This window comes from Ictalurus furcatus, chromosome 9 (assembly GCF_023375685.1).
Source record: "Ictalurus furcatus strain D&B chromosome 9, Billie_1.0, whole genome shotgun sequence".
NCBI classification, from domain to species: domain Eukaryota; kingdom Metazoa; phylum Chordata; class Actinopteri; order Siluriformes; family Ictaluridae; genus Ictalurus; species Ictalurus furcatus.
The window spans coordinates 21,672,454-21,697,574 of NC_071263.1; the positions used below are offsets into that span (position 1 = coordinate 21,672,454).

The 25,121-nt window shown below is 37.9% G+C and overlaps 1 protein-coding gene across 2 annotated transcripts in view; it reads left to right on the plus strand.

Moving 5' to 3' along the window:
* Window positions 1-229: 229 nt before the first annotated feature.
* LOC128612508 (hippocalcin-like protein 1) overlaps window positions 230-25,121 on the plus strand; it is a 31,876-nt gene continuing 6,984 nt past the window's right edge. For both annotated transcript variants that reach the window (XM_053632787.1, XM_053632788.1), the window contains exons 1-2: window positions 230-464; window positions 24,516-25,032. In XM_053632787.1, the coding sequence (XP_053488762.1) occupies window positions 24,655-25,032 (378 nt within the window). In that variant the 5' untranslated portion in view covers window positions 230-464; window positions 24,516-24,654. The remainder of the gene's footprint in view (window positions 465-24,515; window positions 25,033-25,121) is intronic.

Sequence of the window (25,121 nt, forward strand, 5' to 3'; positions counted from 1 at the left end):
CTTCTTGGTGCTCCCGGGTCTCCCTTCATCAAACTATTTTAATTCGGATCTTATGATGATGGTAATGATGATGATGATGATGATGATGAATGCATGACTCATATTCCCCGCCCCTAACTCATGTGGCGTCCGTTTAAACTTGTCGAGTCCATTGCAGGAGGCAGTGCCGTGTAATCAGCAGCAGTGAAGCTCGGTCTGTGACATTGTTAGACCTTTTCTTTTTTAGATATCTCACAGCCCTGTGCGTTTGTGAGCAGTTCAAACCGACACGATTATTGTTCACGCTTTTACAGCTTTGCACTTTGTTGGACTTTTCATATAGGACTTGCACATCTGCCCACGGCTGGCGTAGTTCAAGAGAGGCGGCGCGTCTTGTGTGTTTGTAAAGGGGGTTTTCACTTTTGATTCGCATCTCTTAAATAATAATAAAAAAACAAAACAAAGGATCATCCAAAGTGGAGCTGGTGAGTAGCTATTCGACGTAATTTTACTCGACTTATTCGACATATTAATATCCTGCAAACTGTCTCCCTGCTGATGTTTAGTGGAGGATAGACTTTCATAGCACATTAGTGAGAAACTACAGCTGGATTCTGCTGAGTTGGAGACAGCTATTCATGTTTACCGATTTTTATTCGAATTAATCGCATGCATGTTTCAAATGCATCCAGCAGATGACTTTCTCTTGACCTGTTGGTAATGTAGTTCTATTAGATGCTTCACAGCCTATTGAAATGAATTTACAGAGCATGTGGAATTGGGGAACATGTACTTTAGAGAGCTTATATAATACATATATGCAGTACATATATATATACATATATAATATAAGCACATTGTGTTGGTTATACATTTTCCCATAAGGATATTTATTTAATCTTTCCAATTTGTTAGGCTTCATGTTCAAAGGCTTATTCCAGTCACTTTTTGGAAGTTGGTTGTTACTGATAAATCCTGGTCTCTTGGTCAATTTTTAATCAAACAGGTTTGGAAAAATCATTTGCGTGTGTGTGTGTCTGTGTGTGTGTGTGTGTGTGTGTGTGTGTGTGTGTTGTTTAGTTGTTGTGTACTTATTAAAACCTTTAGAGTGGTCAGTGAAAATAAAAACACATCTGTAAAAGGCAAAACACCTGATTAGAAGAAACCAGTAGGTTGTAGATGTGTCACTTTCTTTAGAAATACACTGGAAAGTAATTACAGAAATTTGGCAGGGATGTGTGACATTCCCTGCTGAAAAAAACAAACAAACAAACAGACAGTAGAAACCCTCATAGAATTTGTAATGGTTTCAATGGTTATAATGGGAATTGTAATGGTCCCTGTGGGTCTCTACTGGTAATTTGTTGCCTTCTGTTGGTGCTATGCTTTGTCTAGTGGATACCATTAAGGACCTATGTCCTTAATATAATACGTCCTACTATGAAATGGAAACCATTTGGTAATTGTTTTAATGGTTAACAGCTGATGGTTTATAGTGGAAACCATTAGAATTTCTGTGATGGTTTATATTGTTTTTTTTTTGTTTGTTTTTTTTCAGCGGGGATGTGTCAAAGGTATCCCTCCTTTGATATGGTAAAATGAAATGATCTTGTTAAGGGAAATGTAAATACATTATTAGATACAAATAAAAAAGTAAATAAATGATTGGGCATGTGTAACCAAAGTGTTTTCGTGAGCTAATATGCTAATGAACATCATGAACATCAGTCTTTATGGTCTGTATTTTCTCTTCCCCTTGGTCACATGCTTCCTACAGTTTAGCTTTGGTGGTATGTTGGTTCCTTTATACTCAACTGTATTACAGTATACTGTGTTGTATACATCTGGTTTGACCAGTTATCTAAACATTTTATTGAAATGAAACGCAACATTTTTTGTCAAAGATGAGCTGTTTTCAGTTTTGCTTTGTTGACGAGGTACATCTTATTGCACAGGCTCCATCTCACTGTATGATCATGGTGGTATGTACATTAGTTTATATTTTTGAATTTTCTTATATCACCGGTGGTTCCAAACTCCCATTCCTCCAACCTCGCTTCACTCTTACATGTTCGTAAGACTTTCGATGATTCCTTTAATTCTGGAATTGTTGGTTAAATTAAAAATTCACTATTAATTGTTGCAGAGTACTTGCACTTACACTATAAATTATACTTGCATACTGTCAGGCCCATAAATATTTGGATATTATTATTTTAGCTGTCTACCTTAGTATATTAAAATTGAATAATGCTTTACGACTTTTAGCTTTAATTTAAGGGTATTTACATCCAAAAATCGAGTGACCACTGTGGGAATTCAAGCACTTATATGTGGGTTTCTCTTTTTTATGGGATCAAAAGTAATTGAAAAAGCTTTAAGTTTTGTTTGTCACATACAGGGAGATATACGCAGTATGATAATTGTAGTGAAATGCTTGGTAGCAAGTCCCAGAGCTGTGTTTTCATACGTTACAACAGCATCATCAAACAAACAAAGGCTAAACAGGATCTACATACAGTGTGGTATAAATAGACTATAAATAGACTCTACAGACCTATGCAAGCAGGAATGTGCAAATAGATTGGAGTACAAGAGTCTATAGTGACTAGTGGTAATGGTGTACAAGTACATGGTATAGAAGTACAAGACTGTGCAACGAAAAAGATCACAAGAGACATTGACAGGAATAGTGCTTCAAGACAGTAGACAGTGTGACAAGACGGTGTTATTTTGATGCAGCTGTGTGTAGGTATGTTTTTTTAAAAATGAATTTTCCAGGGTAAGAGGTACAGTAGATGGTCATAAAGTGCAATATGTGCATGTGAATTGTGTGCAATTTAATCTGTACCTAAGTTGCATCCTCATTAGTGAGACAGATGCTTTGTGGAAAGTAGCTTCTGCTGAAGCGCTCTGTGTTTGCTCTCATGCTGCGATAGCATTTGCCAGACTGCAGCAAGGAGAACAGACTGTGATGTGGGTGACTGGAGTCCTTGATTGTTTTCCTCGCTTTGTCCATGCAACACTTGTTGTAAAAGCCCTGCAATGTCTGAAGGGCCACTGCATTATGATTATGACAAACTGCCAGTCAATGACTGCCTGAAGTCTGGAAACCAGTAAACATCACCAGACACTGGATTTCCTCCCTGGTGATGCTATTCCAGGCCGTCACTGCAGCTGTTATCAGCTCCAGCTTGATCTTAGGCCCTTTTACCTTCAGTTTTGCCTTCAGTAAGTGAAATGCATGCTCATTTGGATTGAGGTCAGGTGATTGACTTGGCCATTGCAGTACATTCCACATCTTTGCCTTAAAATAGTCTTTGGTTGCTTTCAAAGTATGCTTCGAGTCATTGTCCATCTGCACAGGATTTGAAGCATTTGGCGAAATCTGAGCAGATGATATAAATCTATACACTTCAGAATTCACCCTGCTGCTTATGTTAGCAGTCACATCATCAATAAATACATTCCAGTGGCAGCCATGCATGCCCACACAATAAGATGAGGTGGTATGATTCAGATCATGAGCAGTTCCTTCCCTTCTCTACACTCTTCTCTTCCCATCATTCTGGTACAAGTAGATCTTTGTCTCATCTGTCCATAATATGTTGTTCCAGAACTGTTTGGGCTTTATTGGCAAACTCTAATCGGGTCTTTATGTTTTTGAGGGTTACAAATGTTTTAGATCTTGTGGTAAAGCATCTGTATTTACTGTGGTGAAGTCTGCTCTTGATTGTTGACTTTGACACAAATACGCTTACTTCCTGTAGGGTGTTCTTGATCTGGCCAACTCTTCTGCTGAAGTGTTTTTCTTTACCAGGGAAAGAGTTCTTCTGTCACTCTCCACAAGTTGTTTTCCATGGTTTTGGTTTAACTGATTTGACCACATCTAATGTTTTTGCTATCACTCTGATGGAGTTGTTTTGATTTTTCAGCCTAATGATTGCTTGCTTCACTGGCAGTGGCAGCTCTATGGACTTTCATATTGAGAGCAAACAGCAACAGATTCTAAATGCAAATTTAAAACCTCTAAACCTTTTATCTGCTTACTTATAATTGAAATAATGAGGGAATAACACACACATGAACGTTTGCCTCACATCTCTGGGGTTGGGGATTCAAATCCCACCTCTACCCTGTGTGGGGGTACTCCAGTTTCCTCCCCCAGTACAAAAACATGCGCTGTAGACCCTGGCTGTGTCCTTTTTTTTCTTTTCATGGCAACGTTGGAAATGAAAGTGGCATCGAATAAAAAAGGAATCATTATGACTTCAGTCCCATTTTAGATATAGAACATTATGACTAAATTTCCTGTAGGAATGCATATGAATGAATATGTGCTTTTCCATGCCAGTCTGCAATCATAGCTGTCGGTTAGATTTCAGAAAGTCGTTAGGTTCCTGGTAACCTGGAATTAAATGTGTCAGTATGTGTGTGAATTACAGTAGCTGTAAAGGAGTAGCATGAGGAAGCAAGCAGAGGGATTAGGGATTGAAAGAGAAAGAAATGTGACAATGAAATTGGTGAAATCACTTTAGCTATCATGAAAATTCACTTAAATATGAAATAGAAAAAAGTGCCCTGGTTTGTCTCCTAACACATTTTCATTATTTCTCCTACATTTTTTCCACAGTGGCAAGCTGAATGTTAGTTGAGTTCCATCTCACTTGTACAAATGCATGTGTAGGGATGGAATGGGGGATGATGGGTAGGCAAGATGCTCAGATCTCTAGAAAGGGGAGAGAGAGAGAGAGAGAGCAAGAGAGAGAGAGAGAGAGAGAGAGAGAGAGAGAGAGAGAGAGTAAGAGAGAGATGGAGAACAATATCTGTGAATGAACAGATGTGAAAAAGCCTTTTAAGGTCTGAGATCTTTCATGAGGCCCTGATGGTCATGCAGTCACAGTTTTCTGTATGGGGTTGAATCTCTAAAGCATGAAATCCCAAAACAATAGTCCTAATTTCTTATACCAATAGCTTTATTCCTACATCAAACCAATAGAAGTCATTAGCGTACTGCTAAATGAGGCATATGAGGTTGGTTATTTATCTTTGGCATAAAGATTGGTTATCTCAAAACATTCAGACCGCACCAACTGAGAATACTAGCCCTCATCGCTGTTGAAGACACCATTGCATATTACTTTTGCAGTCAATAGTTTGCTTTGTTTATTTAATGTGAAATGGAGTAACGTTAAAGTTACATTAACCCTACTGTTATAGTAAATTTCACTGTTAATTAAAATATTTTATAGTTTTATAGTAATAATGTTTTATAGTTTTAATGTTGTATAGTTGATAGCTGTTGATAGCTGTTATAACATAAGTGATAACACAAACTATCTTGTTTCACAGGCTTTCCACAACATGTAAAAAAATGTGGTTATAAACATGAAAAGTATAATGTGTCATTCTTTAATAAATACAAAATTGTAATCATTGGCCAATTTCTGTGGTATTAGAGGAATAAAACACTATGGGATTTGCTGTTAGTGGAAAATCATACACCTCATGATGGTAACAGATTTCTGCTTCATGTCTGGCTGCTTCTCACCACCCTGTTATTTTCTTCAAAAGAGAAGGAAATTCTCTTAAAGGCATAGCTAGCAAAAACATTTCATTACCATTAGGGCTGTAACTAATGATTATTTTGATAATCAGTTAATCTGTCGATTGATCGATTAGTTGGATTAAAAGGCCATTTTTATTAAAAAAAAAAATGTTATTTCACATTCTGCCCAATGCTGTCCTTCAAACATTGTGCAAATTGAAGGCTACAGTGACATCACAGACCCGACTAATCCATAATGACATTCGTTGTTGATTATTTTAATTATCGAATTTATCGGTTAGTTGTTGCAGCCCTAATTGCCATTGTTATCTTACAATAACTCTGTAGACCATTTTCATTCCTTCACATGCTCAAAGACTTTTTAAATTGTGTAACATTTATGATAATGGCATATAAAACAATGGTAAATGTGTCATGTCCTTGGTTGTAGCACACTATTCAAGACCAGTCCACATAGAGAGAGTTTATATAAATTTCAGAGAGACAGAAAGCAAAAGAATATCTTATGAGCACAGATTAAAATAACTGAATAATATCCTGGGAAGCTAACAAGATCAGTCAGCACTTCCATCAGGCAGGCGGCGCAGAATAGGCCCAGTAATGGCAGACGCTCTGAGCATCACCGATAGTTCAATAAGAGGTGTCAAATGTAGCAGAAATTAATTCACTTTTTGGTTATTCAGATCAAAAAATGTCTATGAAATGACAAAACGCCAAAGAAAACTACATATGGTATAAGATCTAAAGAAACCAAAGCAGTCAGATTTCCTAATGGACTTGTGAAAGTATTATATCATCATTTATTATATGCAAAAACAAATTCCAGGACAAGTTTTTATACTAAGACATGACCTTAGTATTATAAGGTTCTATCTGGGTGAATAATGAATGGAAGATAGAACCTTATAATCTTAAGGTCATGTCTCATTATCAAAACCTGAACTAGAATTTGCTTAAATTAATGAATACTATTCAATTAAGTGTATTTCACCATAAGCAAGTAAAATAGTTACTCAGGAATCTATCAAACCCATGATGACAATATTTTGTCCAACTTGGGACAGAGCTGACACCATGTCACTGTGATGTATGGCATCAAAGTATCGCGATAGCGATGCTAGAGCAGCAGGCTCTCTCATCCAGTGCAGCTTCTACAGAGCGGCTCTGCACAGCTATTTCACGATTGACCAGATGGGTGGCTGTGGCTCAGGTGGTAGAGCGGGTTGTCCACTAATCATAGGGTTGGCGGTTCAATTCCTGGCCCACATGTCTCCACATACCAAAGTGTCCTTGGGCAAGTTGCTCCCGAAGGCAAGTTATCGCCTTTCATGGCAGCTCTGCTAACATTGGTGTGAGTGTGTGTGTGAATGGGTGAATGAGACACAGTGTAAAGCACTTTGGATAAAAGTGCTATATAAGTGCAGACCATTTACCATTCACTCAACGATGACGTGCTTTTCATGTTTATTCGGACACCTTCCGTCCCTCTATGGCTCACAAATCCATATTATTTATAACAGTAAAAACCCTTTTCATGTAATCTTAATGTTATATTGTGTCATGTTTAACAAAATAAAACTGATGCAAAAAATATGGACCCCACTTTATTGGTTTTTAAATAATAGTCTTGTCTTTTTCTTTTTTTTTTATATATAAAACTTTCTTCCTGTACATACAGGCACAGTATTAACTTCACCTATTCAGTGAAAAGTGTTTCTGGTTGCTACATGTAAAATTCAGATGTCTGTTTATCTGAGAAATATTACATCTAATCCACTTTGTCTGCAGTAAAGAAAGCAAACACCGCGCGAGTGTCACTATGGGAAGCAGAAAGTGTCCGACTTGATGGCTCCATTTTCAATTCCTCCCCCGACTGTAAGCGACTAACTCTCGCCGATCGGTTACATCCAGCTGCAGCCAAAGTCGAACACACTGAATGTCAGAATGCTGAGTACTGGCTGGTAGCTATCAACTGATGCTGATCAGATAGTGAACCAATATTGACATTCTCTTAGAAGCCCAGCGCCTTGATGCAATCTTTTGTTTAAGGTGTGTGAAACATGAGAGTCTCAATGGCAGGTTGTTTTTTGACAAGTTCATGTGCGATCTATGTTTTTTGTGTTAACATCCCACATGCTCATGTTCAAAGCATAAATATGGCAATGGATCGGATAAAAAAAAAAATCTAATCTGATACAATGCCATGTGGCATGGTGGTGCAGTGAGTAGTGTTGTTGCCTCACAGCTCCAGGTCTCCAGTTTGATCCTGAAATCGGGGTACTGCGTGAGTACTGCTTGGTTCTAGTACTGCAGTGTTCACATGTTCTCCCTGTGACCATGTAGATTTCCTCCAGGTTCTGTGGTTTCCTCCCACCTCCAAAAACATAATCTAAATTGCCCAGAAGTATGAGTGTTCAGAGTCATGATTCAGAGTTGAATCACTGTAGTACCTAAAAGCCACACAGTAAAACCAAAGTAAACAAAAGTACATTTTAATAGCCATTAAATACAGCAGTATTCTGAGAATAATAGTGCAACAAAGTACTGCCATGTTTCATTGAACATGGGTGGTGGTTTCAGTTATATCATTTACCTAATAGACCTATCTGTTCAATCACCTGTGTTCATGTGGCTCATTAAACCAATCACACTCACTTTCCTCTATTACTCATTGACATTGGATCTCTAGACTGTTCCACTCAGTAAGATTCTTAGAAATCAGGCAAGGTCAGATGTGGCTACTGTTTAGTTACAGTTGATTGAGCTGGAAGAATTACATTTGGTTTGTGGTTGTTTTGTTGTTAATTGTAATGGTTTGCTAGCTTAGTACTAAGGTGCAGTATACAGTTTGGGTTGACATCAGTTAATAACATTTAAACCAACGTCCTACGTGTCAGTGTCACGGAAAATGCCTACATCATGCTGGGGGAAATGTTGCAGGCAGGAAACTCTGTGTGTGTGTGTGTGTGTGTGTGTGTGTGTGTGTGTGTGTGTGTGTCTGTGTGTGTGTTTTAATGATTAAGCAGCCTGCACGTCTGCAGTGGTGGACTACACTGAACTTCTGGACAAGGAGAGTCTGTGTCACTCCAGCTCTGTGTGTGGGAAATGGCCTTTATTCCCACTGAGCCAGAAACACAGTATTCTCTATCAGCCTGACATGCACGTGCCAAGTTTTGTTTCCTTTGAGTGTTAATGATATACTGGCCAAATAAAATACTAAAGAATTATTATATAAATCCAGATACACATTAGCAAAAGACATATAGACTAGGGATGTAACCAATAGAATAGATAATGTATTAACGGGTACACTTAGAGATACGAATTGGACGCACATTATTAGGTCAGTTTGTTTCTTTGTTTGTAGTAAATTACCAGGAAGGTTCACACGGCATCTGGTTGAGACTAGAGCTATGCATTGGGATTGATAGAACCAATTACATTTGTTTGAAAATATTGCATATATTACTGAGGTTGAGGAACTGTCAGAACCAGGATCACACACACCATGCTGACAGTGCTGGCATTTCTACATCTTGTTTTTTTACAGTGTTTTATATTGTTCCCATGGGCATAGTCATAGGTTTCAAAACTAATAATAATAATAATAATAAATCTTATGGTTAAGGCCATGCCTACTTCAGGTTTACAAATCCGAATACAGATAACTGATACAAATAAAGATACAGATAGTGGCATTGCATAACATGCCTAATATGGACATATGTCTTATGGTTTATGTGAACAACACAGAAACTGGAAAGATAATGAAGGAAATGAAAGTGGAGGTGTAGTTATAAAAAAAAACAAAAAAACAGAAAGAAATGCTTAAACTGGAGTTCATTTAGCACGTTGATAGATTTGTTATTATCCAACAATTATAGCAAACTATATATCTTGCATGCATACACACACATACACCAGACTGTTTCACACCTCACACAGGAAATCTTCCATGCTTAGACAAGGCGTCACTCTTCCTCTGTCAGGGTTTCCGTGCAGTCATTTATAGAAAGGGAGCTTCTCCATGCTGCTCTGGCAGGAAACAGGGATCAGACATGGCTGATTTTTCAGGCAGTGCTGGAAATGGTGGGTGGATTTTTCTGAGGTGTTGATCAGCTTACAAGTAGCTCCATGTGTCAGGCTGTTTGCATGACTGTTGTTTTGTGAATGAACCACTGAATGAACGTAACCTAATTATAGCGATGGCACTGTTACTTTACATATTATGCAGGGATGGGGCATATTTTTCGGAATTGATTTGTACTTAAATGAGGATCACCATATTCATTGAAAATCTGGTTTTAATTGTACCAGAAGGGGGGCTAGTCAGCAGTAATTACATGAGATGAGCAGTGCTCTAATCAGCCATGCAAGTCAAGATCAGCTAATGGTTTGGTCAATACTCTTTGCATAAAATATTGCTGAAAGGTCTTGAACTTCTTAATTGCAATACTTTAAATTGTAGTTTGAAGATGTAGATAGGGAAAATATTTTAAAGCAGACACATTTATAGTCTGGAACTCAATGTGGCCATTGCTGGTTGTTGTTAATGATTTCTATTGTCCAGTTGTGCACACTGTGGTTTGCCTCAATATTCTGAAATCTTGATGAGCTATTGCTCAAAGCCTTGGTGGTTTGCATAATCTATTCAGGATAACAGTGAAAAGCTGTGCCACCTGCCACAACAATGTGAATAGGAAAAAATGTAGAATAGCCAGGGGTGTACAAGATCTCTTGAGGTTCTTGCTATTGACCTCCTTCAAGGTGATTTCTGCAAGTTGTCCGTGGTTGTCCTTATATAAAGAACACCACCATTAAGTCAATGCTATCTCTGATATCTCATTGAACAAGAGTAAAATACAAGGTAATGGCCATCTCTCATAGAGTTTGTTAGAAAAGAGCATCTTGTGTGGCATGGGCAATATGTATATGCTATGTTTTTATTCTTAAGGTCCATATGGCAGTACTTGCTATAACACATCTATGGTACCATTAGGAATATAGCCTTTTCCCAACATGCACCTATACTTAACTTTATGTAAAAATATAATTGTGTGTTTAGGCAACATTCAGGCTAGAAAAAACTAGGGAAAAGATGCATTGTGTGAATTTATTGTTTGCATGAGTGTTTGTGAGCTTTAAAGGAGTCATATCATGATATTTAAACATTAACATGCTTTAATGTTCAAAAAACGCATTATTTGTTACATACTGTGCATTATTGCAATACTTCTATTCCCAGGCTGCCTGACACGCCCCTCCTTCCGAAAAGCCCACAGTGCTCAGATTGGCCAGCTGACCTGTTGCGTTGTGATTGGCCAAAAGCTTCAAGCGTGTGTCAGAAATGTAACGTCCCTTTGGTCAGCCTCCAATTCTAAGCTTCGGAAAATGTGTTGTACGCAAGCAAACGCTTGTTTTGTGCTGCTCAGGAACAGTGTTATGAATAAACAGTAACCACTGATTACGAATTTCATCAGTTTTCAGAAGGAGAAACAAAGGGTTTTTGCTTTTGCACTGAAACACACAGCGTTTCCGCGACATGGTGCCTGAATTCACTGAAGCCTCACCTTCTTTCTTCATGGCTGCCTTTGGGTAGGATTATGCTGATAGTGCACTATGTGACGTAGAGGAATTACGGAAGTAAATCTGGACTTTGAACGAGGCGTTTTTGGGCAGGTCTGGAGCAGTGTAGATAAATCCCTTTTGGGGTAGACTATTGGCTTTGTGACTTTGCAGATCTTATACATGCACAAACAGATACATTACACACCCAAACAAAAGGAAAACATATGACTCCTTTAAGTCATCACCTTCATCACTGACCTTCTTTTTAACTGAAGTATAAATGTGAAATAGAAGGTTTGCAGATGTTTGTTTCATCTGCTGCATGTTATTATTACTATTCATTATTACTATGGCTTTTTACTATTATTATTACCACTAGTACTACTATTAATATTAACCTCTACTATTACTGATACTCAAAATTAACATCAGGTCTACTTCAGGGAGTGAACTGCTTGGGGTGGGCTATACTGCGTTAGCATTAGCCAATCAGTAATATTTGGAGCTTTAGTCATCATAAGCAGTTTTTCTGGTAAAGATTTGGCCTCAGTAACTAGTTAAAACTTACTTAATCAGTCAGCAGGGCAGCAAGCAAGCACCATGTTACAATAGTCCAATCTAGATGTTTTTCATCTTCTTGTAAGGTTGAGATCAACCAGCATCTAGCTATCTGTCAAGCACTACAGTACTACAGCCGAAATCTATCCTCAGTGTGAGCCAGGCAATAGATTATTAAACACTTTAGCCTGCATTGCTTCTGTACTATGATGCTTCTTCGAAACCAGACTGACATACACAATGATTGTCATTGTTACTTATAAAAGAACAGAGGTGTTGGAAGCCAATGTTCTCCAAAGTCTGCATGCCTTCTAGCCTAATTTTATTATTCATATATCTGTAAGAGTTAGTGAATAGATCTATGTTTACAACTAGTAGAGGAAAATAAACCATAGTTAATATGGCTTAAATCTAAATGAAATCTAAAAATACACACACACACACACACACACACACACACACACACACACACACAGCAAAATGTTACTAAAAATTAGCTCAATATTTCAGCCATTGGGGTTTAGCATAGAACACTTTGGTGTCTGTTAAAATTCAAACTCTGCAAACTATAGCTGCTGCAGCTTAAAAGGCTACAACTTTGATATTTGTGGACAGGATGTTTGAAAATCTGATTGGATTAACAAACTCTATATGACCACATTGGCAGTGCAGGTTTATAGTAATCTTAAAGTCACAAGAGATATTTCCATGTTACGTTGTACAGTGCAGTCAAAAAGTATTTGCTGATTTCTTCTGGTTTTGTGTATATATTATACTAAATTGTTTCAGAAATTATAACAAAATCTAAGATAAAACAAAGGCCACCTGAGTAAACACAAAATACAGTTTTTAATTGTTAGTTGTTTATTGAAGCAAAAACGTTATCCAGTACCATCTGTGCCTGTGTGAAAATTTATTTGCCCCTGGAGTTACTAATTCCCCAAATCTATGAAACTGCATTCATAATAGGGTTCAGCTTGATTAGACGCAACCAGGTCTGATTACTGCAAACCCTGTTCTATCAAATCAACACTTAAGGAAAACTTTTTTCAACAGCATGAAGTTGGTTAAAAGGTCTTAACCAGTAACACACTATGCCAAAACTGAAAGAAATTCGAGAAATGATGAGGAAGAAGATGATTGAAATACATCAGCCTGGGAAGGGTTACAAAGCTATTTCAAAGGCTCAGGGACTCACAGTGAGAGCCGTTATCTCCAAATGGAAAACTCAGCACAGTATTAAACCTTTTCAGATCTTCCAAAAGTCATCCAAGAGCACAGCAACGACTCATCCAGGAAGTCATAAACGTTCCAGGGACAACATCAAAGGAACTACAGGCCTCTCTTGCATCAATAAAGGTCATTTTCATGACTCCACTATCAGAAAGGTAAAAAATTGCTTCCATGGAAGAGAGGCGAGGCGAAAACCACTGCTAACCCAGAAGAACATTAAGGCTCATCTGAATTTTACCAAAACACACCTTGATGATCCTCAAACCTTTTGGGAGAATGTTCTGTGGACTGATGAGTCAAAAGTGGAACTGTTTGGAAGACAGGGATCCGTTACATTTGGCATAAACCAAACACAGAATTCCACAAAAAGAACATCATTCCTACGGTCAACCATGGTGGTGGCAGTGTGATAGTGTAGGGATGCTGTGCTGCTTCAGGGCCTGGCAACTTGCAATAACTGAGGGAAACATAAAGGAGAATGTCTGGTCTTGGTCCGTAACTTGAAACTCTAGTGCAGTTGGATTATGCAGCATGACAATGATCCAAAGTGTAGGAGTAAGTCCTAGTCCTAGAAGTAAGTGAAAGTCTGATCTCCAGTTATCAGAAGCATTTGGCTGCAGTTATTGCTGCTAAAGGTGACACAACCAGATTTTAATTTTAAGGAGGCAATTAGTGTTTCGCATCTGTGATAGGTGTTGGATAACTTTTCTTGCTTCAATAAAAACTAAAACTATTTAGTATGAGATATACACAAAAACCGAAGAAATACTTTTTCACAGCACTGTATATACTAAGCCAGTGAATAAAGAGACACAAATGTTAGTGTAAAATGAAAAAAAAAAAGTCACACTTTGGTTGAGATGTTGCTTCTGGTATAAATTGGGATTAATCTGCAAACATGAAGTACTTGATTTGTGTCCATTGTAGGTTAAGTTAACATTATATGGCTATAAGTATGTGGACACCTGACCATCACGCTTATATGAGCTTGTTGGACATCCCATTCCAAAACCATGAGCTAATGCTAATATGATGCTGATGGCACTGATGTTGAATGAGAGACTGTCTGGCAATCGCCATTCCAATTCATCCTAAATGTGTTCATTGGGGTTGAACTCAGGGCTCTTTGCAGGCTACTCGGGTTCCTCCACACCAAACCTGTCAAAACATGTCTTAATGGACTTCGCATTATGCGCAGGAGCATAGTCATTGTGGAACAGGAAAGGGCCTTCCCCAAACTTTTGCCACAAAGCTGGATGCATACAATTTGTCTTAAATGTCTCTGTATGCTGTGCTGTAAATATTCCCATTCACTGGAACTAAGGGGCCCAAACCATGAAAAACATCTCCAGACCATTATCCCTCCACCTACTTTACTGTTGGCATTACAGTAGGTATCGTTCTCCTGGCATCCACCAAACCCAGATTCATTCATCAGACTATCAGATAGTGGCGCATGATTCATCAATCCAAAGAATGTTTCCACTGTGCAGGAGTCCAGTGGCTGTATGCTTTACACCACTCCAGCTGTCGCTTGGCATCTTAGGCTTGTGTGCAGATGCAAAGTTCTGGTGCTGATGTTACTTCAGTTCAGAGGCAGTTTGGAGCTCTGTAGTGAGTGTTTAAACACACTCTCAGCAGCCCCACTCTGGGAGTTTGCGTGGTCTACCACTTTGTGGGAGAGCTGTTGTTGAAACTTCCATTTCAGAAATATCCAATTTAAAATTGACTGGCACAGATCTAGCAAGACAGGAATTTCACGAACTGACTTGTGGCAAAGGTGGCATCTTATGACATCTTATGCCACAAGTCCCTGAGCTCTTCATCATGACCCATTCTACTGCCGATATCTTTGCATGGCTATGTGCTTGAGTTTATGTACCTGTTAGCAATGAGTGTGGCCAATATTTAGGAGGTGTTTCCACATACTTTTGGCCATAGAGTGAGTTATCTTTTGTCCCTTGAGCTTCATATCTGGCTGCCCACTCCCATCCTCATTTTATTTTATTCTAGTCCCTATATCTTGCACACCACAACGATGTTGCTCTCTATATAAAAGTCCCACCAGATGCAGCAATTCTTTTTCATAATTTCTTTCTGCCTTCATGGCGATGCATGCCATAATAAGCACATGAATAATGCTTTTAGTATTTCAGTACCTGTGCACATGCCTAGTTTGACAAAACCTAGCACTGTGCAGTGATCTATACTGAATGGGTGAGTTCTACATTGCTATGTGTGCCCACATTCTTCAGCAGTTGAAAGGAGGCGTTCACTTTGGGACTGGAAAGTGCAAGACACTAAACTTAGACATGCCAATAACTGGCATCTGTTGCTTTTTGTATTTATACTATTGGTATTGCATGGAAATTATTTGTTATTCTTAATGCTGAGCGTAGCAGCAATTCATAAACAGCTAAATACATTTTCTCCGCACTTCTGTTCACATTAATTCGTATTAAGAACTCTGGCTTGGAGAACGTATCCTGCTTGTATTATCCTGTATGTGTGTGTGTTGTTCGTATCCACCGTGCGGCCTGGTCAGGTTACTCCATTGTGGGTTGACCTGGTTGAGTGAATACCTGAGGACATGCATTAATGATGAGAGCTTTGACTGAGTTGTAGCTTTATTGTCTCTCTAGCTCTTTCTCACTCTCTCTCTCTCAGTCGCTGGGACCAGATGGTGTGAAAGAAATTGCTACAGGGGACTGGGAGTAAGGGGGGGAGGGATGAAGCCATTGTTGTTTGATGTGAACATATGGCTGGTAGCATCCAGTTCTTGTAACAGTGTTGATGAATGGTTGCTGTTCAGTTGAATACAGCACCATTAGTTCATGAAATGCTGCATGTAATTTCAATCTCTTTTATAATATGATAATATAACAATAAATTTCAGGTCAAATTAATGCAAATCAATTACTCGATACCCTATGGTGGTGCAATTGTCTTTTGGCTGCAGCTCAGTTTCTGCAGCTTAATCGAGTCTATTTCTGAGCAGGAATTGTGAGGGGGGAAAGTGGCTAGTGTTCGTACATACGTGGGCTACTTTCACAGCCTTTTATAATGCTTTAAGGTGTCAAACTTGCCAGAGAAAAAAAAGTTTCTTTTCACACAGAGCAGTCACCTTTCCTTTTTTTTTTAAAAAAAGAAACACACCTCTACACAGTCAGAATCTCTCCACTGAAGGTCACACGTGGTGGGTTAAGAGTGAGATACTGAGCAGTAGAAAGAGAGAGGAGCTGACAGCTTGGGTTCCTCTCGCGTGGTGTAACAGCCTGTGTGTGGGAAGGAGTTCACTGCCACAGTGAAGGCGCCACTGAGTTATTACAGACCGAAAACCAGAGGAATCCAGAAATTATAAAATGAGATGAGGATGAGATAGACATGAGTGAACATCTTGGCAAAGATGTTCTTTTGGAGGTTTTATCCAAATTTCCAGCAGTAGTGCTGAGCAATACAGTAAACGGAATCCAGAGTGGTGCAAACATCTATGATTCAGCTGATACATTTTCGTTTATGACTCCTTGCAACCGAAAGGACCTGGAACATGAAAGATTACTTGAAAGAAGTTACTTTTGATTTGCACTGACCTTATCTAGGTGAACTTTAACCTGTGATTTTACACGCTACTGTATTGTGAGTCACTAGAAACCAAGAAGACTGGACTGTGGTCTCTTTGGTTGGTAAAGAAATGGAGGGCATCATATTTTCCTCACCATTTTCTCACTGTTATTCGGCTCATATCTGAAAACATCTGTCTCGTCCAATTATATACACTAGGGAATTTATTTTCTTTCTCTGCCTGCTAGGAGTTTCTTGTTAGCACAGTTGGCACCTTAGTATTTATTTGCAGAACCAAGGGGGCCTCATCACTTTTGTGGTTAGTAATACATTTTCCCTTGGAAAAGCAGTCCCATCTCAAAAGGGTGAATTATATAGATTTACAGATTATTTTACAAATATCTTAAAGAATTAATGAAAAAATCTTTCAAACACTTTATGCCTGTTATAAGCAAGTTTCTGTAAGTCTTCAGTTATTTTCTCAGTACAGGGAAAGATTTTGAAATTATTTTCTGTGGTAATTGCATATATGCTACAGGTGCAGTAGATTGAGATTAGACCGAAACATGTTTGATTATTTCTTTAAGCGTTTTTAAAAATTGGCTCGGAAGGAAGGTTTATGCTTCATGTGAAGCTTAAAGTCCCCACTAAGTGCAATTTTCGATGTGTTGATATAATTTGATTATTGTAATCAGTTGATTTCAACACTAATCAGCTACAAATAGTAATAATTTTAAAAAATACAATTGACTGTTATTTTCAGTCTATCTTCCTTGTATAAAAGTAGTGTAAATACTGTATAGTATTTAAATTGTCCTATTTTCATCATTTCTCCACTTTCAGGAAGTCTTTGAAAATACTCCTGTGCAACATGCTTGAGGTTGATATATCGGTCTGTTTTCTAGCTCTACAACTCATTCTGCTCTTCCTGTGTGTATATAATACAGTATATACAGTATACAATTCATCCATGCTGTGTTTCTGGGCGTTATGTGCAATAGTGTAGCATTTTCTTTCATTGGTTTGAAGCGTTCCAAAACAGGCAAGCACGTCCCACACCTCCACTGAAACACAGAATCTTTTCTCACTGTTAGAATTTGTGGGAGTGAAAGGTCTATCTGCAGTCTCTAGAGCCTTGTGTCTTCTACTGTAGTAGCATTTAATAACTGTATATTTAGAGCTGAAGAAAGTCCACTCTGGAGAAGAAAAGCAGGAAAAACTTCTCGGAACCTGATTATGAAACTTCTGTAAAGGCGTAGTACTGTACATGATTACTACTGCATTGTAAACTTGCTTGTTAATTAATGATGATTTACTTTCACCTCGATTCTGAGATTGTGTGTATGTGAGTATTTCTGTCAACATCCTCTTTGAGGTATTGTGATCTTTCTTCAATAACTCCTTCCTTCCCTGGAGGAGTCAGTTATTTAAGCTAAGGCAACAGCCGGAAGAGGTATAGTCTTTTGTTACCCATAAACCCACAGGATATTTTTGTGGGCATTTATTCCCCCATATCCTGTTGTTCTCCATTGTGCCTTTATGAATAAGTATGAGGACAATGAGACTGATTCAATAAGTTCATAAAGACTAAACTAGATCCATGAAACAAATTTTTATTTCTTTCTTTTGTCAGTGGGTTTGTGATGGGGAAAGCATCAATATTTTCTTAGTTGACATTCATTAAAACGGGTTGTCATGCAGGAGCAGCACTGATCTCTAGGGAACTCATGATTTAATCAGATTTCGATTTAGGGTGTGATGACGCTGTCATCTTGATGCATTGCATTTTTTCTTCCTATAGCCTACGTTATGATTTGTTTCCCTATTAACAACTTGCCGTGCATATATTTTCAGCCATCATGAAAAATAATGTATTTCAGATACAGCTGTCAAAATTTGTCATTTAAAAAAAAAAAATAGCATTAAAGCAGCACTACTGAATTTTTGCCTGTCTATTGCCATTTCTGTTTGAAATATAAGTTACTTGCGGAGGTTTTTTTTTTTTTTTAAAGTATTTTTTAAACGTGGGTTGTGCTTCAGCACTGCTCCTCTGCGTCCATGAATCTGATGGTTAAAGTTATACTTATCAGAGTTGCCAAGTCCGCTTGTTATACGCAACTTTAGGCTTCTTTTTTTCTAAAGTTGCTTGAAAAAATCATGGGTTGAGGGTTTGCGGTTTTTTGGGCTTGTTTTAAAAAAAATATGGTTGTTTGTTAGGAAAATCTGACAAGCGACTTCCTTATTTATGATTATGGTCGCTATTTTCTCCAATGCATTGACACTGTCTGCTCACAGCCTCACAATAATATCGGTGCTGTGGTGTATTTCACATTCCCACAATTATTACAGGTTATAACAAAAAAAAAGCACAACATATTCATATATACTAATAGTAGTTATAATAATGTAATCCCCTTTTCCATCTCTCCACTAATGTTCTGCTTGCAGGTGATCAGAGAAGAGTGGATAGTGCCTGTCCTCCCTATAATTTTGTTGCCATTTGATGATTTTTTTATTAAATAAAATCTGTTTTTGCTTTTCAAATTGCGAGTGGTTTCAGTTTAATATGTTGCAGGGTCATTTATTCAGTCTGTTTACATCGAGGCTGTAACAGGCTATAATAATATCGGGCTTGTTTTTGAAGCTGCAGTTGCTTATTCGTCTCATGGCAACACATTTGGGTCGTATATTAGCTCCAAGTTTTCTTGGAGTAAATGTGAGTTGCTGTCTCTCATAGCTAGCAGAAAATAAGTGCAATTTACCACACTGACCAAAGCAAAACAAAAACAAAAAAACACAACATAGGAAACTCGACAACTAGCTGAATCAAGCGAATAAGTGTGATAGCTAGCTACTTATTGAGCCACTGAAATGTCTTCCCTGTACAGCAGAATAAAAAGCCTTCTCTGCGTCAGTATCAGTACCTCTGAGTTTTTGCCACCTCTCAAAAGCCTCGCAAAGACCACGCAAAGACGAATGACGTCACCAATGACGTCAGCTGCCATTTCCCAGCAAATCTGACCCAACAGCTCAAATTGTTGTTATACAAATCATTGTTATAAGCTTACCATTGTGGATCATGCTAAGGTAAGGAGACAGTTCTAAACACTGATTTTTTTTTTATGTAGTTGCTGAATAATTGATTTTTGTTCATTTTTAACCAAAAATACATTTCATTTTGCAGCTTTAATATTGTAATTGAAAGCAAAAAATTCAACATTGCCATGTTTAAAATCCCATGTTCTACATATAGTTACCTAATGAAGGTCTATCAAAGTACATTTCCTAAACAATTTAACTAAATGAAATAAATACATCATAATGTTTATCTATTTACCAGTTTTCTAATTATATACGCAAAATAAACAAATCAAAACCTCAAATGGTGTTCTATTTGACATAGCTTCTACAACAACATTGTTATAGCCTAAGTCAGTCTGTACAGGATTTCACAGGGTTTTTTTTTTTTTTTTTTTTTTTTAAATTATGATTGTTGCAGCAAAAATGCTTAATTTTGCTGTGGCTTTTTAAAAAAATTGTGGAAAACTACTTAAATTGGCAAAATTGCAATTGCACGAAGTCTTTCACGGTGATGTTTGTTGGTAAATGAGACCTTTTAGCTGCACTCATGTTCGATGCACGTGAATCGAAGAGGGCTTTGACTGAATGCACGTTGTGATGATGTCACATGACACGACTTGGCCAAAATCTGTGGAAAATTTGCGGTAATTTTGAGGAATTGCAAGCTTCTCCGAAGTTTGCAATTCGAATCCTGGAAGGACTGCTAAGTATTGAGCATATGGTGACAATGAAGCCTAGTGAAATTCACCCTGTAAATTATTACTGTGTGTGTGTGTGTAGTCGAGTTTAACTACATATTGCTACATATCAGTGACAGGAAAATATTACGGTAGCATAATATATAAAAAACAAATCAGAAGCATTAAAGCTTATGCTAAGTATAAATATGATATTGCTGTCATAATTTTCTCTGCTTTTGTGCAGTACAAAAGCATAGCAAAGCCATTACTTACTACTCACTTTTCTTTGTCAATGGTAGTATAAAATTACAAGATAATTCATGTTCATATTGAAACCATTATTTAAATTATGTAAGACAGCTTTATTTTATAGTGTTTATTTTTAATATTTGGTACTGTTGATATTTTTCATACATTTCTATGTATAAGTGTATATTTTATGTATTAATGTAGAATTGTGAGCATGATGATGAATCAAATAATCGTTTTTTTCTCCCATTTCTAATCCCCAATAAATAAATGTGACTGAATGGTTTATGTGTGACTCAGATGTCATTTCACGCTCAGTGATATGAATTGTGGTTTGGTTCGCTACTCCCTGAGCTACTCCACAGCCCTATTATTGTCATCAGAGCTCATGACAGCAAGGAGCTGTGCTTTGTGCAATTAACTCCATTCCCCTGGACACATCTCTTCCTCTGATCAATATTCACTATTTCTCCCTCTGCATTTTGCCAGATGGGGAATCAGTATGCTTCAAAAGGGGATTTGGCTTAGTCTCTGGCAGACTTTAACACTGCAGTCTTTGGTCTGTTAGTTTCCAAAATTTTATAATCTGTCATTCACCATCAGTTTGAATTGTAATATTGTATTGCATTATCGTTGATGCAGCATGAAAACAGGTGATGCAAACAGGTAAACATGGCACAGTCTGTCATGGATCCAGATGCTCTATGAACAGTAAAAGTGTAGGTGTAAAACTGAAGGTGTAATGAGAGGTATTACTTTCACTGATGTAAGCTTTGCATGTGTATGAAGGTGTATTTGGTCTGGGCATGGCAGCTGGTGGATATTTCTTTCATTATTAGGTAGTGTGTGTCAGATCTTGGCACATTACTTTGATGCAACATCTGGTTTTGAACCCACCTGGGTGGGTGGGGGGGGGGGTGGATGTGGGGGGGTATGAATGCGGTCCCTGTATTTATGCACACTGAAGAAGTTGATGTTTCTCATTGTTCTGGTAGTCTTACTATATCTATTTCAGGGTCATTAAAGGTTGAAAACTGCTTTTCTATATGTCCTAATAATTATACCACAGTGTTCCTGAATTCTCTATTCTGATTGGTCAGAAGTGATAGAAGTTGATTTAATCATCTATAAGTTCTGACAGGCAAATCAAATAACGGGACAGTTATTTGAAAAAAAAAGTGAACTTTGGAAACACCACCCCGTCGTTGATTATTTTCATACAGTACAACACCATGTGCCATCATTGTTTTCCCTTACATGTGATGTCTCCAATTTTTCATTGGATAGCCAAGATAACCTGAATCACTCAAGTGTTTCAGTGGATAACGGTAGATATATCAGTGTAATCATAACCATTTTGAAAACTTTCGCTACCAACATTAATTTGTGTTTTCAGTGGCTGTGAAAATTGTCAAACTGATCTAACGTAATGTGCCAACCGTCCGTACAGCAAAAAAAAAATGAATTGCTCCCATAGGAAGATTAGATGCTGTTAATTAAAAGCAGCTATCTATATGAATGAGGGCATTCAAATTTAACCATTTATATTGATAGCTAACTTATTCAGAAATAAACATTTGCTACTATCTGGTTAGCTAATGCTCCTATGATATATTAATGACCTCTAACTTATTAAACTATAGTCTGAGCTTCAGTTTTCCCTGTGAGTGAAGAGATATTGATTTTTATTTTCATTCCTCGGGCAACAGTACTATTTATGGACAGAAAGTCATGGGTGAAAGTTTTCAGTTTTTGACTGACAGTGTTTCCCTTAGGCTACTCAAACTTCAGCTATACTAGACTTTCCTAGTTTTTTTTTCTACTAATGTTTTGTAGAGCATGCTGAATCATCATCATCTTAATGCCAACTTGCAATTAGAAGGAAAAACAAAAACAAGCTGGAGCCTATCCCGGGAACACTGGGCTCAAGTCCGGAGAATTCACTTTGAATGGGAATTTTCACTGCTCTGAGAAAGCTGCACTTGACGATGTGATGAAAAAAAACTATGATGTAAACCGAAGGCGAGAAAAGCGAAAGAGGTGGAGTGCTGAGCTGCAGTGGCTTTTATCACCTCCACTCAGGTCACGTCACCACGTGACTTCATTGGTTTTTATTTTCTCGACTACCTATACCTATACTACCTATAGCAGTGTCATAAGAGTAACATAAATTCCCACGGTTACATAAGAAAAAATGTATTATGGTTAAATATGTAATATGTAAAACACAATTACTATAAAGCACCGTTATAATCCCATGTTAATGTCATGGCTGAATAAATAATATCCATAGGTACCATATTGTCTCATAGTTAAACCAATTTAGGCAGTAATGGATTGATTGTGGGTAGTGATGCCAAATTAAATGTGATTATTATGTATTAGTCTCTCAGTGTTGTATGCACATAAGTATATGTTGATATAAGGTTGATCTAAGGTGTGTTGACTGATTTACTGAATGATCCTGCAGTGTGGCAGTAGAGAGGTTCTGTTCACAGCTCACCCGTGTGCTGCTGCAATGCCCTATACCTTGAACCAAATATTTGGAAAACTCCTTTTACTTTTTTATGTGTTCTAAGGCTTTGTGCAAATTTTCTTGGTATCACAAACATTTCTCTTGCCCACACCCAGTGTTCCCTAGATAGTCTCCAGTGCAGCCCTGACCAGGATAAAGCGGGTACTGAAGATGATTGAACATCCATACAGTGGTGCTAAATAAATTTGTCACATGCAAACAGTGCAACACCAGCACAAGCCAGAGTCTCTATCATCATTGCCATGATTATCAATTTATTTCACCTGTTTTAAATGTTAATGTTTTCAGCATGCTTTACGAAGTATTGATTGGGTGATTTGCCTGTTTTGGTCTTTTTCTCTGTTTTGACCTTTGGCCTTTGCATAACCCATGTGACTTGTTTACCTGCTTTGCACTGTTTTAAACTTGGATTGTTTCTTGCACTTTGATTCCTGCTCTGTGTTTTTACTATTGTCTTCTGGTTACCCAGCTACCCCTGTGTATCCAATAAACCTCTGCACATGCATCCATTAAATCCAGCCAAGTCCTCTTTGTTACATGGAGCAGGAAATGGATGTTTTTGATAGCGATGAGAGCGAGGCCTGTGGGATGCATATAATTTTATCACAGTGGGGATAGCCATTTGGAACAAGGCTGCAGTCTTCATTAAGCCTATCAAAGCTAGTCACCTCTCAGGGCATATTTTCGTACTGACCAGAGTACATTGTTTTTTCACTACAGCTAACACTTAAAGGTCAGGTGCAGCATTTCAGCGCATGGCCTGGACCATGAAAGCGAAAGAAGGAATATGTAAGGAATTGACTCTAACCTAGTACTCAGACAACAAATTAACTTGGACGTGTTTAAATACCCCCCCCCCCCCCCACACACACACACACACAGCCTTATTACACAAACTTTAGCTGATGAATTATTTAAAGATATTTGAATTTACATTGAAACAATTTTAATTATTTTGTGCACTGATTTTATGAGTGAAACCTCTCCAAATTTCCATCCCACGTGCTTAGATAATGAGTTGAGAACATCATAATTACATGACAAGAGAAAAATAAATATTTGCTCTGTGCTCTGTTTCTAAATACATGCATTATGTCTTTTGTTTCTCTATCTTTGTTTTCAGTATGTTAATATATATATTTTTTTAATCAGATATGGAGATTGGAGATTTAAAAAAAAAATATATATATATATATATATATATATATATATATATATATATATATTTAATTAACATGGCGTTATGCTCTCATGTATTCTGAAAAACTATTTGCTCTAACCCTAGCTGTTATTTCCAAACACTAAGCTCTGTGCAATATTGAAACCATTTAGCATTGTAATTCAGATGCAGTGTTAAATGTAGCACATTTTAAATCTTAACGAAAAAGAAAAGCAAATTCTGGCATCCGCAGTAAGAAAGAAGTATCTTTTTGTACCAGCCACGTAGACTTTATCTTCTTATTCCACATGATAAGCTCACTCTCACTGTCTCTCTGCTCAGTGGTCACTGGACAGAGTGTGAGGTGTGAGGAGATAAGAGGAAGAAGACAAAGAAGACAAAGAAGATAAGAGGAAGAAGACAAAGCCTGAACACAGGAGAGCACTGTGAAGAGAGAGAGAGAGAGAAGAGAAACAGCATCATGGGGAAACAGAACAGTAAGCTGCGGCCGGAGGTGCTCAACGATCTGCGCGAGAACACCGAGTTCAGTGAGCACGAGCTGCAGGAGTGGTATAAGGGCTTCCTGAAGGACTGCCCCACAGGTCACCTCACTGTGGACGAGTTCAAAAAAATCTACGCCAATTTCTTTCCATACGGAGACGCCTCCAAATTTGCCGAGCATGTCTTCAGAACATTCGACACTAATGGTGATGGGACTATTGACTTCAGAGAGTTCATTATCGCACTGAGTGTGACGTCACGAGGGAAGCTGGAGCAGAAGCTGAAGTGGGCCTTCAGTATGTATGACCTGGATGGCAATGGTTATATCAGCCGAGCAGAGATGTTGGAAATCGTACAGGTAAGAGCAGACATTTCTCATTTAAAGTTTGACACGTTTTAGAAATAACATTCTCAGACCTTAGTATTATAAGGATCCATCTGGGTGAA